Source organism: Cervus canadensis, chromosome 3 (assembly GCF_019320065.1).
Source record: "Cervus canadensis isolate Bull #8, Minnesota chromosome 3, ASM1932006v1, whole genome shotgun sequence".
NCBI classification, from domain to species: Eukaryota; Metazoa; Chordata; class Mammalia; order Artiodactyla; family Cervidae; genus Cervus; species Cervus canadensis.
Window position 1 is genome coordinate 83,285,086 of NC_057388.1, and position 17,569 is coordinate 83,302,654.

The 17,569-nt window shown below is 38.5% G+C and overlaps 1 protein-coding gene across 2 annotated transcripts in view; it reads left to right on the plus strand.

Moving 5' to 3' along the window:
• ASB15 (ankyrin repeat and SOCS box containing 15) overlaps nucleotides 1-13,249 on the plus strand; it is a 37,408-nt gene extending 24,159 nt beyond the window's left edge. For both annotated transcript variants that reach the window (XM_043463612.1, XM_043463611.1), the window contains 5 exons: nucleotides 343-588; nucleotides 3,277-3,448; nucleotides 5,023-5,593; nucleotides 6,116-6,269; nucleotides 10,018-13,249. In XM_043463612.1, coding sequence (XP_043319547.1) covers nucleotides 343-588; nucleotides 3,277-3,448; nucleotides 5,023-5,593; nucleotides 6,116-6,269; nucleotides 10,018-10,190 — 1,316 coding nt within the window. In that variant the 3' untranslated portion in view covers nucleotides 10,191-13,249. The remainder of the gene's footprint in view (nucleotides 1-342; nucleotides 589-3,276; nucleotides 3,449-5,022; nucleotides 5,594-6,115; nucleotides 6,270-10,017) is intronic.
• The last annotated feature ends 4,320 nt before the right edge of the window (nucleotides 13,250-17,569 follow it).

Sequence of the window (17,569 nt, forward strand, 5' to 3'; positions counted from 1 at the left end):
TTATTTAACTGATGCAAAAGTTGGTATTCTTTTCATCTTGGTGATGAAGTAGAAGTTTAGAAAGAGTACACAAAGTATGCTAACTCAGTGACATGCATCCTGTTTTCCACGAAACTCTTACCCCTCCTCAGGTCAGGGTCTTAAAGAAAAGGCAGTGTTATCTTATATGCTTACACTCCTCAAGAGAAACCTGTTATGAGAAACAGAGGGGTATGGAAAATATAAGAAAAGGTGTCACTAATATCTCTCTTGATATGAAATCTAGTAATTAGTTTAGCACCATGTAAGGGATTCATGTTATATGCCTCCTGTTGACTGTTCTTTTTAAAAATCATCTTCAAGCTATAAAAAGAGGCTCCTATGACATGGTGTCTGCACTGCTTAAACACAACACCAGTCTTGACCAGCCCTGTGTGAAGCGATGGTCAGCAATGCATGAAGCAGCCAAACAAGGCCGCAAAGACATCATAGCTCTGCTACTAAACAATGGAGGCAATGTCCACCTAAAAGACGGATTTGGAGTGACCCCGTTAGGTGTCGCGGCCGAGTATGGTCACTGTGATGTGTTGGAACATCTGATCCACAAAGGTACGTGGAAAGGAATTGCATGTTGCTAATATTTCTCCTAGGCTTCCCAGGTGGCTCAGTGGTAAAGAATCTGCTTGCCAATTCAGGGAACATGGGTTCAATCCCTGAGCCAGAGGATCCCCTGGAGGAGGAAATGGCAACGCTCTCCAGTATTCTTGCCTGGGAGATCCCATGGACAGAGGAGCCTGGCAGGCTATCATCCATGGGGTTGCAGAGTCGGACACGATGGAGGCAGTCAAATTTTCACATAGACGGCTCACCAACATTTCACACTCATCTTCTTCTAAATTGTACTCCTCTTCTTTCACACTTTTGATTTAATTTCTCTCAGCCAAGACTGAGAGCTTAGATTTTATCTCTCACTCCCCCATCACCTTCTTTTTCAAGCATAGTCAGTTGCCATGTGCTATAGTGTCCCTCCCTCTCACCCATTCACACCTTGGCAGGCCCCCTGGCCTGTGTCCTCCATCCTCCCTGGGCCAGTATAATTGTTTCTTAACCATTTTCTTGGTTTCCAGTCTCTCCACCTGAGAATCCACACTGCATGTGACAACTTAGCTCCTCTCCCTAAAGATCAGCTACAGTAAACTATTCAGAGAATCCTCAGTGGGGAACTTTCCTGGTGGTCCAGTAGCTAAGACTCCATGTTCCCAATGCAGGGGGCCTGGGTTCGATCTCTGGTCAAGGAACTAGATCCTTCATGCCACAGTGAAGACCAAGATCTGTTCAGTTCAGTTCAGTTTAGTTGCTCAGTCGTGTCCGACTCTTTGTGACCCCATGAATCGCAGCACACCAGGCCTCCCTGTCCATCACCAGCTCCCGGAGTTTACTCAAATTCGTGCCCATTGAGTTGGTGATGCCATCCAGCCATCTCATCCTCTGTTGTCCCCTTCTCCTCCTGCCCCCAATCCCTCCCAGCATCAGGGTCTTTCCCAATGAGTTAACTCTTCGCATGAGGTGGCCAAAGTACTGGAGTTTCAGCTTCAGCATCAGTCCTTCCAATGAACACCCAGGACTGATCTCCTTTAGGATGGACTGGTTGGATCTCTTTGCAGAAGACCAAGATCAGGTGCAGCCAAATAAAATAAATATTTTTAAAAATCCTCGGTGGCTCCCCTCTGCCTACTGAATCATTCTCATGTCCCCACTGTACCATCTTGAGTTATTTCCCCAGGTTTGTCTCTCACTACTCCTAATATGTATCCTGTACTCCTGTTAAATAGGCTAGCAGTATTCCTAAACATGGGGGCTTCCCTTGTGACTCAGTAAGAAATCTTCCTGCAATGAAGGAGACCCGGATTCAATCCCTGCGCTGGGAAGATAGCCTGGAGAAGGGAATGGCAACCCAGTCCAGTGTTCTTGCCTGGAAAATCCCATGGACAGAGGAGCCTGGCCAGCTATAGTCCATGGGGTCGCAAAGAGTCAGACACAACTGAGCAAGTAACGCAGACACACACACACACACACTCCTAAATGTGCCTCCCATTCACTCTTTTTGGGTTTGGGTCAGGTACTTGCCCTCATCTGAAATACCCTCCAACACAATTCAAAGTTAATGTCTTAAGACATCTTCTCCCCGAAGACTTTCCTAATTCCTTACAAGAGACTGTGATGTTGTCGTCCTGTGAAACCTCCAAGTGCTTTATACAACTACAGAACCAGGAATTGAGATACCTACCAACTTCTTGGGGCTTCCCTTGTAGCTCAGTTGGGAAAGAATCTGCCTGCAATGCAGGAGACCTGAGTTCGATTCCTGGGTTGGGAAGATCCCCTGGAGAAGGAAATGAAAACTCACTCCAGTATTCTTGCCTGGAGAATCTCATGGACAGAGGAGCCTGGCAGGCTACAGTCCATGGGGTCGCAAGAGTTGGAAACGACTTAGCAACTAAACCAAACCAACCACCAACTTCTTAAACTGGTTTCTGCCACCTACCCATTGTCTGCCCCTCACCTAGTTACTTAAACACCTAGGCCTCAGTTTCCTCATCTGTAAATAAAGGCTAGGACAACATTATTCTCAAGGATCCTCTGTAGGGAAAGGACTAACATTTTTTAACTTCCTCCACAATACAACTCATTTAATTATCAAATAAGCCATATGAAATAAGCTATGTTACTATAGTTTATAGATAAGGAGTTGGAAGTTCATGGAAGTAAGTAGCTTGCCCCAAACTCTCACAGTCAGCAACAAAGCCATAATTCAAACAGACCACTTTCCCCTACATCGTACCTTCTCGTCCTCATAACATTTGAATATTACACAATTTGTGTTTTTTTATGATATTTTGTGTCATTTCCCCTCTGAGCCATTTAAGATAGTCAGGCTTATTCATCTTAGGATCTTCTGATGGATCATGCATGGTGTTTGCACATAGAAGACAGTTGATAAAAATTTGTTGAAATGAGACAGAGCATTAACTGTTGTCTTTAAAAGTCTAATTAGGCTTTTTTTAGGGAGCATTTTCCTATCATGAAAATTGACTTGATTTCTCAGATGTCAATGAGGGCAAGATTTTCTAATAGAATGAAACATGCTTCATGATTGTTTATTGAAAAGGCTGAGAACACAGATGTTCTTAATTCTGTATTTTTAAGTCCTAACCAGAAAGGAAAACAGCAGGTTATTTTTAAGGAGACGGTCCTGACACTTGCCCAGTGATCACTCCGCTGCGCGTTTTATCCTGCCAGGCGGTGACGTGCTTGCTGTGGCGGATGATGGTGCATCGGTGTTGTTTGAGGCAGCAGGAGGGGGCAATCCTGACTGCATCTCCCTCCTGCTGGAATACGGAGGAAGTGGAAACATACCCAACAGGGCAGGGCATCTCCCCATACACCGAGCTGCCTACGAGGGACATTACCTGTGAGTAATAAATCACAGCATGATCCCTTTGAGTTGAAAACACAAACTTGTATATATGGTATGATCTTAAATATGTCTCCCAAAATCCAAAAAGAGAAAGGTAAAATGTTCACAAGTTTTGTATATCAATGTGTTTATTTGATTTTCCCCTTCTTTTTACATTCTTATACCTTAAAAAATTTCCATATTGAATTTATACTGCTTTTCAAATGAAAAGATATTTTGTTTAAGAAGAAAGTTATAAGTGAGACTTCTGCACATGCCACCCAAATGTGCCTTTTTTTTTTTAACCTGTTTAACAGAAGGCTATGAGGCTTCTAAAAATTTTGCCCTTGGCAAAGGATTAATATTTGTATTATTCCAATTTTTATCAACATCAACAGATATTATAATGTAGAATATATCCTTGAATAGAAAGGTATCATTATAAATTTAGGTTTCTTTAAGAAAATGGCCAGATATATTTTACAATCACAAAATGTGCCACGACCAACACATCAATAGAAATCTATAATCATGATAAACTACCCTCCTTGAAAGGATGGTTTTTGGCAATTAAATGTATTTCATAAATTCAAAAACTGTGAAATCATTAGGCTTCATCACTTTCAGTGGTGACGTTGGCTAAGTTAAGTGGCTAATGACAAGTAATTGATGCAAAGTGACATGTTGTTAAAGTTTACCTGGATTTACTCCCAGTGTTCATAAATTCACACCTGGTAGCTCTGAATTAGGCACAAGAGATCAAATTCTCCTTGCCTGTGGCTCTCGTAGATGTCCAATTCATCAGTCAAGTGTGACATTCACAGCTATTCGTCACAGGTTCTTAGTAGTACAAGCTGTGGTTAGTTATCTCAATTGAACTCATGTAAGATTGATGGAACAATAAAGACTCTTCTTGTTGCTAATAATTCAAGTTCAAGTAAGTAGAGAGGATATACAGGACAGTATTAAAGCATAGATTGTTCATGGAGCAGTGAAAGCAGAATAACAAATAAGAATTCAAGAGGCCTAAATTCTAGTCAATACTCTAATGCATATGTGTGACCTTGGACAAGTCATTTCACTTCTCAAGTCTTTGTATGGATCTCCTGGTAATAAAAGGATTGGACTCAGTGATGCCCAAGGTGACTTCCAGCTCTAATTTCCTGTGACTCCATGGTTCTAATTAATGGTCAACATTATGAAGCATTCATCTGTGACATTGAATGGACCTACTTTTCTGTTATATTTTCTTTATTAAGTAGCCTTGGTTGATTATAGATAATATGTTGTTCAGAGAATTGAAAAATGGGAGGGTTCCTGAGGAATCACAGTTCTAGAACCAAATATATAAGATCTAGTAGGTTCCCCAGAATATTTAGACTGGGAAGCTAAATCAAAATTAAACTGAATAGTACTAAGTCTATGGACAAAGACTGAATGTTTTTGTGTAAGGTTATCTAGAGAAAATAAAGGAAACTAATCAAATTGCATTCACTTGTCCAGCATGGAAGCTGGTTTATTTCATTTCTTGATTTTCTTCCTGCCATGTGGATATTTGGTTTTGTTGTTGTTGTTGTTTTTTTTTTTAGTGCACTGAAATATCTTATTCCAGTAACATCCAAACATGCAATCCAGAAAAGTGGGCTAACACCAATTCACTCAGCAGTAGATGGACAAAATGCACAGTGCCTAGAACTGCTTATTGAAAATGGCTTTGATGTCAATAGCCTGCTTTCTGACCACATTTCTGAGAGCTATGATGACGAACGGAAGACTGCGCTCTATTTTGCTGTTTGCAATAATGATATCCTTTGCACAGAAATCCTCCTGGCTGCAGGTGCAGACCCAAACCTAGATCCCCTCAACTGTCTACTGGTGGCAGTGAGGGCCAATAATCATGAAATTGTCCGGCTGCTTCTTGCCCACGGAGCTAATGTCAATTGTTACTTCATGCACGTGAATGACACTCGTTTCCCCAGTGCCATACAGTATGCCCTGAATGACGAGGTAATGCTCAGGCTGTTGCTGAATAATGGCTATCAGGTGGAGATGTGCTTTGAATGCATGCACGGGGACATCTTTGGAAACTCGTTTGTGTGGTCGGAGATAGAGGAAGAGGTACTGCCGGGATGGACATCTTGTGTCATAAAAGATAACCCGGTGAGTTACACCCTTCTCTTCTTCGTATTGGGTCAGCATCATAATTTTGCTCATTTAGGGATGTTCCAAGAAAAGAAAAATCAACTCCAACTTTTATATTTTTCTTCTTCTTGTGTTTTTGTTTGCAATGAGATGGGGAAATAAGCATAAAACTACGCCCCCAAAAGTGTAGTTTTCTTGAATTGGAAACCAAATGTTGAATAATTTGGAAAATGTATGCAATTAATAACTTATGCTTATTTGGTGGAATTTGGGGGCTAGAAACACGGTAAGAAGAATCATGGAAAGTAGCATGGTTCTTCCACATTATGCTGAGTACTGTCACATCAGAGCCACGCATGCTCCAGGGCTCATTGTTTCACAGAAACAAACAAATCATTTACTTTGCTTATTTGATTCGTAACAAGAAGGGTACTTTTATTTCATGCAAAAAGGCAAAGGTAGTAATTTGTCAGAACAAAATTGTTTATGAATATAGTATATTAAAAGTGCTACTAACTTCAATTTTATTACTTCTCTCAGTTCTGTGAGTTTATTACAGTCCCCTGGATGAAGCACTTGGTAGGCAGCGTTATTCGTGTATTAATAGATTACATGGATTATATCCCTCTGTGTGCTAAACTGAAATCTGCACTAGAAGTACAGAGAGAATGGCCAGAAATCCGTCAAATACTAGGTAAACACAAAAGTTTTTCCTACAAAATTTTTTTATGGAGAATGTATATAGGAAAAATTTCTTAATGTCAGTTTTGATACTTTTTCAGTGCTACCTTATTTTCAGAATTATCTGTTTTCTCAAATCATCCTTAATGCTTCCTCTGATATAAGATACTTTTTGCTTTTTCTTGACACTTTCCAACTGTTTAATTGTATAATGAATAATACCATAACTATATTAACATTCTGAATAGAACTCACTTTTTAAAAGTTAACTTCTATAATATCATAAAGTATAGGATTCTCCATGTGGGCAGGGATCTGTTTTATTTATTTTTGTATTCTCGGGACTTAGCCTCATAAGCAGTAGATACTCAATAAATACTAAATAAATGAATGAATGGAATGAATTAAAATATCCTTTTTGAGCTAGTCTCTCTGGGTCTTTACTGACAAATTCCTACTATGAAAAATATGTTTTACAGACAGGCCATTTTGTATTTTTTAGGTTAAAGCTTAGTTATAATCATAAAAGTGAATCACATTATAAAAGTTTCAATAAAAATACATCTAAAATTACTCCAAATACATACACCAACCAGAAAAAAATATATAAATTGGGAATGTTTTCTCTTTCAAAATATGAGTTTGGAAAAATGTACTTTCAAAACCTACTTGGACAATTTCATGGAGGCTAAAGAAGCACCCTAGAACCTGACAATATATTTAAATATTCTGGCACTCTTAGTACACCTAAATCAATCTTCAATGGTATAACAAAACCACAACGTCCCATTCTTTAAGATCAGGCAAATTTTATGCAAATTAGTATATTTTATAGTCAAAATATGAAATTGAAATGTTTATCTGATTTACATACCATGTTTGTTAGATATAAAGTTCTATAAAAATAAATGTTTATCTAAGCTCTCTGTTTCAATCAGAGTCTCATACATTAACGTATATAATCTGAATTTGGACGCTTTTGACCATGGTAGCAAGAGATGGAATTTGGCAGAAACAGTGGAGATTTGATTGGCTAGAAAGTGTGTTGGTTCAGCTGAACACACATTAGGTGGTAAGCTTGGATTTTCCTCACAGGGCTCTTCCACTGGAATGAGTTCTATGATAGAATAGACTCTGTGGCAACTAAAACAGGAATCTCAGAGAATCTAGTGAATGATAGAGCCTAGAAATTGACCTCTGGGGTCAGATAGGTCTGAAATAGGATGCAACATTGTTCTTGCCCTGATATAGAATTGCTGAGCCACATACTGCATAGGTCTTTCAGGGCTGATATTTTCATGGAAACAAGCAACAGTTTATTCTATCGTTTTTGTTTCATTCAGGGGAGGGGATTTTTTTGTATTTTTTCATTTTTAATTTCCTACAAGAAAACCAAGATAGTCATACTGATTTTGTGGCTTTGAGCATGGTTACTTATTCTTTTTATATCAAGGTTTTCCCACTGCAGATTTACCTCTTAAAGTTGTTGTGGGAATATAAAGAGATGTCACATGTAAGGTGCTTAGCATAATGCCTACAGCATTAAAAACACTTAGTAAATTTACTTATTTTAAAGACTAAATTATTAGTATTTTTATGTTATTTTTATTACATGGTAAGGTTATATGAAGTATCTGAAATGTGTATGTAAGCATGTCATGAACCCCCACAACTTGAAGAGTTAGGTATTATTGCTAATTTTAAAAAATAAAAAACTAAGGCTAGAGGGGATTTACATAATAGTCTGGACTTTATAAATTCTTGAAGCTAGTTACCCTTCTGAACAAAAGCCCCTCTTAGGAGTGAAGTCAAAATCAAGCAGGACAGATGAAGAAGTACAGTGTTTTGGATCTTAAAGATTAACTGAAAGAAAGAGAAGGGTATGGAGAGAAGGACCTACAGATTAAAAGAGTTAAAAAGAACACATCAAACTAAAAAAAAAAAATATTGTCAATACTATAGTTTAGGGATAGCACGTGAAGATAATGAAGCTGTAAAGAAAGTGATTACTATAAAAGTCTAAAGAGTAGTTTCTTACAGGGAAGGAAGGAATGAAGTTTGGATGGATTGTGGAGGGAATTCTAGGATGGCTGGGGAAGTTCTATTCCTGACCTTGGAGAGGTTTGCAGATGTTCACCTGATAATCACTTAAGAAACTATATGTACAGTTGCTTTATCTATATTTTACAATGAAAGAGTTAAAATATTTTGGAGATTGTAAAGGAAAGAACCATAAGGCTTATATAAATTATTTCCCAAAGTTACAGACAGAAAAATAACAAAACAAGGATTTGAACTCTAGTCCATCTCATTTAAACACAGGCTCTTTCTCCAATACTGCTGTACTTCCTGTCATAGGACAGATTTTGCCTCTAATTTGTAATACATTGTCCATGTGTTTGTATTGGAAAAGAACGACAAATTCTTGTGACTTTAGAAAAGAAATCCAAGTAAGAATAAGACCAGAAAGTTTTCTAGTTGTTTCAGACACATTGCAACTAGAGTGTCGTCAGTTGATTGCTATGAGTATAGTTAACCACTGGATGTCAGGATTTCTCCAGGTATATGTAGGGCAAGGTCTGTTAGAGGAAGAAATATTTTTATTTAAAGATGGGTTTATTCTGTCTATTTTAGTAATGATAACTTTGTCTCAATAGTTTTTGAAAAACAGTCTTAATTTTTTCAAAATAACTTGAGTATTTATAATTGCAAATATAACAAAAAATGTGATCTCTTCGATTACTGAATTGAGTGATCATTCACAAATGATTACAATGTACCAAACACTTTTCTAATGCTTTACATGAATTAATTTGTTCGATATTTAAACAGCCCTATAAGGTAAGTCCCATTGTTATCCACATTTCCCAGGTGAGAATGCTGAGATCATAGGGGTTAAGTAACTTGTCCAGGATAACACAAATACTATTTAAGTGGCAGAGACATGATTTTAATCCAAGCCAACTGAGTCCAGAGCTTACCTCTAAGCCTGCGGGCAATGCTGCCTTTTCACTCACTCCTGTTGTTAGATTAATATTTTGGTACTGTAATTATACTAAAGATAAAGTTACTACAGATAAAATAAGAGTTGAAAAGAAAGACTAACATCAGTTATTTGAATAACATTAGCAGACTTTTTGGAAAATGTAAAATTTTTAGGTATCATACACTGAACCAAACCTAAGATTGAATCATAGACATATGGAATCGGTTGTATCAGATGTTTCACAGATAACTTATTCATCAGAAAGATTGGTAGGGGAGAACAGAGTGAAGGAATATATCTCTGAAATACTCAGTTCTAAAAAATAAATAGAAGGAGATATGAGCATTTGCTTTCTTTAATCAAGTCCGTTCATTCATTTAACATATTCTGTACTTCCCTGATGGTCCAGTGATTAAGATTCCACTCCACGTTCCCACTGCAGGGAGTTTGATCCCCAAGGAAGGAAGATCCCCCATGTCACATGGTGAGGTTAAAAACAAAAAAAAGCATATTCTACTTGAACACTCCCTAGAAGTCAAGCTCTATCTTTGACACAGGGGCACACTAAATGCCTACCTCCATGGAGCTTGCATTCTAGAGGAATGGTGTGGAATGCTTAATTGCAATTTGAATTTTACTTAGTCACCAGTTACTGACATGTGCATGCTTGTTTTTTAGAATGACACTTAGTATTATTCTAAAACAGTCCATATCTTATAGGTTAATTCATTCATATTGTTTTTATTTTTTGCTTGTTTTTTCCCATTCACTTTAGAGAATCCCTGCTCATTAAAACATTTATGTCGGTTAAAGATTCGAAGATTGATGGGTGTGCAGCGGCTCTGCCAGCCAACCTTGATGGAGAAGCTCTCTCTACCACCAACCATTCAAAGATACATATTATTTAAAGAGTATGACCTTTATGGACAAGAGCTAAAATTGCCATAATTTAAAATAATATTTTTAAATGTGACTTTAAAAATATGTTTAAATGAGATTCCCTCAGAGAATTTCTTGGAATCATTTTACATCCTGACGTATATTTAAATCTATTGACAGTTTTATAACTGGATCCTGGGTTCTTTGGGGAACACAATATTTCACATCTTTAAAGAAATTTACCATGTGCTATTTTTAAAGCTCGTTAATATTTTGCATTTGAATTCCTATTGATTATCTTCGCTTGCAACAAGTCTTCAAACTCTCCTTATCAAGTGGTTCCTACAGTATCCAAGAGCAAGTCTCTCCTTTGTTCGTAAAACAAAGAATCACTTTCTCTAACCCCAGCTGCTGGCCCATTCTGTCCTTTCTTTTATTGCCACACTGTATAAAAGAGCTCCTCCCTGTCTCTGCAGATGCGCTCATTGTCATCTGGCTTCTACTCCCTCCACTGCCCTTCCCAAGGTCCTTAGCAACTTGCTTGTTGCCACTTTCCGTGAGCATCCTCCAGTCCTTACACCTGATCGCTGCAGCATCTGACACTGTTACCTACTCTACCTCCAGGAAATGGTCTTCCCTTGGTTTTCCAGGTATCTTGCTCTCTTGGCTGTCTTCCAGCCTCTCTAACCACTCTGCCTCTAGCTTCTTTCTATGTTGTGCATCTCCTACCAACTCTTTAGTAACATATCTTACGTTCTCTTTTTTTATGCTACGTTCAACAGGAAATTTCATCCATACCTATGGTTTTATTTACAACCTACATGTTTCTGACTGTAAGATTTATATCTGAAGTTCAGCTTTTTCTCTCATGCACATGAGACCTATGTAGACAACTGGCCTAAAGGACCTTTGAAATCAAAGAAACTTCAAATTCAACATATCCTAAAGCAAACGTGCTATCTTCCTCCACAAAAAAAAAAAAAAAAAAAAACTCCTTCTCTTACCATCTCTAGCTCAATTATTCAGTTGCTCAGTCATATCTGACTCTTTGCAACCCCATGGACTGCAGCATGCCAGGCCCCCCTGTCCTGCACCAACTCCCAGAGCTTGCTCAAACTCATGTCCATTGAGTTGGTGATGCCATCCAACCATCTCATCCTCTGTTGTACCCTTCTCCTCCTGCCTTCAATCTTTCCCAGCATCAGGGTCTTTTCAAATTAGTTAGTTCTTTGCATCAGGTGGCCAAAGTATTGGAGCTTCAGCTTTTCAGCATCAGTCCTTTCAATGTATATTCAGGACTGATTTCTTCTAGAATTGACTGATTTGATCTCCTTGCAGTCTAAGAGACTCTAACCCAATTATCAATTCAGTTTCCCAAGTCAAAAGCTTGGACATCAAACTTGACCATCCCATTTTCCTTATCCAAGTTTATTTCATGAAGTCATCTTCTTCTACTCAGTCTCACTGATTCAGCCTGAATATCAGCTCTTATCTCCTTTCTTCCTGGGATATTGTAATGCTGCCAAACTGATCCTCCTCTCTGCTATCTTGCCTCATCCAACCCATGTTCTACACATAACATCCCAGAGTGATCTTTTACAAACGTACGCAAGTTTCACTCCCCTGCTTAAAATCATTCCCATTGCTCTTGGGATAAAGTCCAAAGTTCTCCATCTGCTCCAACTCCCTGCCTTCCTCTTAGCCTTATCTCTTGGTGTTTCCCTTATGCCATCTCTTTAAACATGTTAAATGCCTCTGATAAGTTAATGCTTTGAACAGTGATTTTATACATCACTGTGGTGGTGGTTTAGTTGCTAAGTCATATCCGACTCTGGCAATCCCATGGACTATAGCCCACCAGGCTCCTCTGTCCATGGGATTTTTCAGGCAAGAAACTGGAGTAGGGTACCATTTCCTTCTCCAGGGGATCTTCCCAACCCAGGGATAGAACCTGGGTCTCCTACACTGCAGGCAGATTCTTTACCAACTAGGCTACCTATATATCACTAGTTTCTGTTTTAAAAATAGGGTCCTCTATTTTATATATACATATATAAAATCTATTATGGGTATTTCATAAAAGAAGGGCCATTTTAATGCTAGAAAATGGGGCTGCCTTAAATTCCATTATTAAAATTGAATAACTTTATCTTTGTAAAAACTTAACAGTTTGGTCTTCATTTCCACATTGATGAGTGAAAATTTCATTCTAGCCCAACAAGTCTCTTGGGTCTTTGGTTTGGGAACCACTGTTTTAAAAGAGTATATTTTCTTGGCCCTCAGGATCTTTGTATGTTCTTCTTCTGCCCGGAATCCTCTTTCCATCTCCTTCTTCCTCCCTCCACCCCTTATCCTAAGGTTTCACTTTAGGTGTTCCTTCCTCTAGGATAGGAGGCCCTATAACAGCACTTTTCATGCTGTATTACAGAAACCTATGTTCCCATCTGTCTGTCCACTAGACTGTAAGCTCTGTGAGGGCAGGGTCTATGTCTGATTTGTTTTACAGTGTTTTCTTAGGGCCAGACACATTCCCTAGAGCATAGAGAGAATACAAAAATTACTTGTTGAATACATTGAATGAGTGAATGTTAGGTTATATAAGATCCAGACAAAATTAATCAGTGACCTCATGGTAAAATGATAGTTCTGAATCTCTGAATTGGTTATATAGCTTTAATTATGTAATTACTTGGATTCATTCTTAGATTTTCTTATAATCATTTTTATCTTGAGTTACTGTATTTTCAATAGTACTATCTCACTAGCTTATGAGCTATACAAATTGTATTTAGCTCTAGCTATAAGTATGAAAAAACTGTATAATTAGACATATAGTTTTAACCACTTTTATTCCCTAAAGAATATATTTTCATATAGATTAAACTCTAATGTTTTAATTAGAACTGTATTGTTTTGGGTATGGGATTTTGTGCTTCCTCTGTTGCTCTCCTACTTGTGGCTAAAATGCATTGTTACCTATAACATTACTCTAAGTAGATTTTTTTTTTAAAGATTTAAGTGTACCATATGATACTTCAGATATTAAATAAACTAAAACTTGGATATTTACTGTATTTTTGAATAAATACATTCAAGATACCTCAGATATTAAATAAACTCTAATACACAAAAGTCTGACATTTTCTTTAGTGCATTTTTTGTAAATATATTCAAGAAACACTTGAATGAAAGAATATGAATTCCCTGTACCTACTATGGGTTGAAAGTGGTTCTTTGGTATTTATGAAACAGGAGAAAAACATATTCTATGAAACTGAGACAATCACTATATTCAAAGTGGATTTAACTTCTTTCTTATTACATGTTGAAATTTTCTAGCAGTGTTTTTGTTTTGGGGCGAGCTGGATGGTAAGAGGGTTATTTTATATCTAATTAGGACTCTGTTTCTCCAAGAATATGTCACTTTATCTGGGAGGGCAACAGCTGCTTCTCCCCAGTGAGCTTCAGGAGAAGCCAAACATTCTACATGGTGCCTGTTTAACCACTATCATGTTTAATCAACATGATAGTGTTTTGATGACATCTTCCATGCTGCCAAGATGATCATAGCTGTTTTGGTAACTGTGGGTTCTGTTTTGTACCATACAGAGACTCTGGTTGGGAAGAAGCAGATATGGCCTCTCATTTGAGTGAGGTTTGTTTAGTTTTTCAGTAGGTCATCTTTAAATACTATTTCCATTTCTGACTTACAATAATTTCATAGGCTCATTGAAACCATGTACCTCCTGAAGAATATGGGTTAATCATTTTAAATAGTCTCAGAACATGCTTCCAGGCAGAAGTCAACAGTGCATAAGATGTGACAATTGTGTAAATGTTGTAGAGCAAATATTCTTAGGTAACACTTGCTTTGATGCGGGTTTTTGAAAAATCAGTGCATAAGGGTGAGACAGCATGGACACTTCCAAAAAAAAGATGGAGTCTTTTATGACATAGCACATGAAACCCCACATCTGCTATTGCTCGATAAAGTCCCGATCATCAAAAAGGAAGAAGGGCTTCTTAGGGAAGAAGATGTGTAGAAGGAAATAGACTTATTTGACCTCAGTGGCCTGTGTTGTGTAATCTCACAGAGCGCTAGAGATGTCTGGGGATTTGCTGTTTTCGGAAGGAGACAGTCTAGTAATTTGAATCTGGGCACTAGGAGCGCCTGAGTTCTAATGATGGATTGACCAAGGATTCCACCAGGGGCACTGGACGGGTGCTCATATTCTGTGTTTCAGATTCTAGTAGATGAGAGGCAGGCATTTCTCTTTCTTTGGAAGTCTTTCATCCCAGGAGATTCCAATGAGATTTTAGATAAAACTCCTTGGAAGCAGCCTGTAGTGTTGGATAAGGTAGAAGGTGTGGAGGGTGATAAATGTGATACTTACTTGAGGATTGAGTGGGTGTGAGACAGCAGTATCTGGTTCTTTCTGTTTGAAGCAAAGCCTGTACTGGCTTCTCAAAAAAAACTTTTTCATGCTTTGTGGAAGTCAAATAACCAGACATGACATTCAGTAGTCAACAATATATGATTCTGAATGTTCTAGTAACCCCTCATGATCTAGTTACCCCAGTTGGTTTAATACTGTTTCAGTGAAGCACCAGTTTTAATAATTTTTGCCTGGAGGATGGAAATATTTGCTCAGGCTTTAACTCATTAGAAGCCTTTCAACTTGTACTCAACTGTGGCCCTAAGCCCCTTATTGGGGGCTTGACCGTCAGAGTCATCTAAGGTATCCAAGGGGCAAAAACTGAATCTGGGTTGGATACCCTGATTAAATTTGAACTCCAACTGTACTGAGTCCAACTTCATGATTGATTCTAGGATATCTGAAGACCCTCTCTTCAGTGGGAAACAAAGCCTTTTATTTGACAATCAAAAATAGAGTTTAAAATACAAATACATTTAAGAGAGAATCATTTAAAAATCTTTCTAAATAGCAGGGTTTGGTAAGGGAAAATTATGAGAACTCAATGACCATGGAAGGAAAAGGCAGTTACTTCCTACCATCCTACCATAGATCATTTGTTCTATAAATGTGGAAAGATTCTTGAGAGAAATAGAGTTCATTTAAATATGTTCCAGCAGGGCTGCTTCAATAACAATGCCTTTCCTTTGTCCTGTGTTGTACGGCTCACAAAGCATTTCTCATATGTCATCCCCCTTTGCTGTAGGAGCAGGACAGTGAAGGGGTTAATGAACTCCACTCTATAGATAAGGAAATCATTTTTACAGTTAACTAAGATGGTAAATGCTGAGGCTAGGATGCAGTCTAAGGCTCCTGATTGCAAATCCCATGTTGTTTTCACCACATCATTTTTAGTACGGATTAGGAGAGCATTGTCTAGAATAACCCAAAAGTGGAAGCAATCCAAATGTCCAACAACCGGTGAATGGATAAAGACAGTATGGCCAGTCTATACAATGGATTACTATTTGGCAACATACTACAACATGGATGAATCTCAAAAGCATTATGTTGAGTGAAAGAAGCCAGACATGAAAGAACACCATTGCATGATTCCGTTTGTATAAAATGTCCAGCCAAAGCAAATATACAGAGACAGAGATCAGAGCCACGGGATGGGCACAAAGGTTGAATGCAAGTGGGCACAGGGATTTGGGGAGGTCACGGGAAATGTTCTAAAATTCAATCATGGTGATGGTTGCACAACTTGGTAAATTTACTGAAAATAATGATTGAACTTTACACAAAGTTGAGTGAATGTTATGACCCATCAACTACATCTGAATAAATCACTTTAAAAAAAACAAAAACAGAAACGAACTAGGAAGAGCATGTCTCTTGCTGACAGGTGATGCCGTGTTTACAACCTTGCTGAGGTCGCCCAGCTGAACAATGGAGTCATCTGGCTCGGAGGAAAGCACTCGGTTCTTGTGCTGGCAGCCCATGATTTATTAGTTTTGCTCTGCTGATAAGACCATGAAAATTAGATGAGGACACAGCATTCAAGGGCAGTGCCTGTTGCCTTCAACCAATCTCACTGGCTCTCAAACCCAAACAAACACAGCCTGCTCTGCCAGCCTCTGACATTTCCATGAAGCTTGTAAGACGACTTTCCCACCTATTATTATTATTATCTACAAAACACACAAAAAACATACAGTTTAGAGAGCTAAAAAGGAAGGTTTCCTGTCCAAGTGAGGGCATAAACTGACAAGGAATCATGGTATCCTGGGATGGATGGGTGTTTTGTAACCCTCATGAGAACTAGTTCGGATTTCCTGGGGGTGCAGTGGAAAAGAAAACCAGGAGAAATTGGGGGAGGGATGGCATTCCAGGGGAAATCAGAGAAGGCAAGTTTTCAAAAGGCTGTGGATCTCAGGAATCCAGGACAACTGAGGAAGGAAATGCCAGTGAGGAACTGTGAGTCTGTGAAAAGACAGTGCCCTTGATTTTCCTGAGAAATTTGCCAATGAAAAAGCTCAGTAACCAGACACCAGCTCTCAAGCACTGACTGTGCCTTCACAGGGCACACCGTGTCCCCACAATTCCCAGACTTTGACACTGAATTTACCTTTCTAGCCCCTCTTCACAGTGGAATCTCAGCTGTTCTGCCTTTTCAGTTACCACTTCCTTGCAGGACTGGAGTTTTCTTAAGTGACAGTTGTCATAAACCTGAGGAGAGAGCCCCCCCCAGGGAACTGATCTGTGTCTTGGGTGGTCTTGAGTGCCAATCATCCACATTATTCTTCCTAATACACAGTGAACAAACCTGCCCCAAACCGTCATATCAACACGTAGGGTTACAACTAACTGGTTACTGAAATGAATGAAAGCCTCAGACCTTCCAGGATACCCCACGTAAAATTTCCTTTATCAGGATTTCATATGATATATGTCAAATCTGTTCCCACTTCTATAAGTGGAATTCCATGTTTATGAGCTGCCTTAGGAGGAAAACCTGATTGAAAAAATTCAGCTATTCTTTCCTCACTTTTGAATTTTTTCTGAAAACCACTTTTTTTTGGTCTTTATAATTTTAACATTATCAGCTTGTCTATAAACTTGCACTGGGGCTCATTTTTACGTGTTTGAATTCGTTCAGCAAAGGATACTTGAACCTACTACACACAAGGCAAAGCGTTAGCTATGCTATTAAAAATTTCTGTCTTTCATCCCATCTGTCTTCTATTTTGGTACATTTTGAAATGACAAACTGGAAAATCTGAACATGAGAAGCACTCGGACTTACAGAACATAACACTAATTATCACATCGTAGCTGGGTATACTTAAAGAGACTTTTTAACCTCTCAGAACCCCAGAACCCATTTTCACCCTTTATAATATGGGTGGCATAGTATCTATTTCACCAAGCGTTGCCTCACACGCAGTAAGTGGCAGCTACACACAATTATTCAGTGGAGATCCGATTACTATGTCGGACTGCCTGGCACAATGTACGTAAAAGCATTTT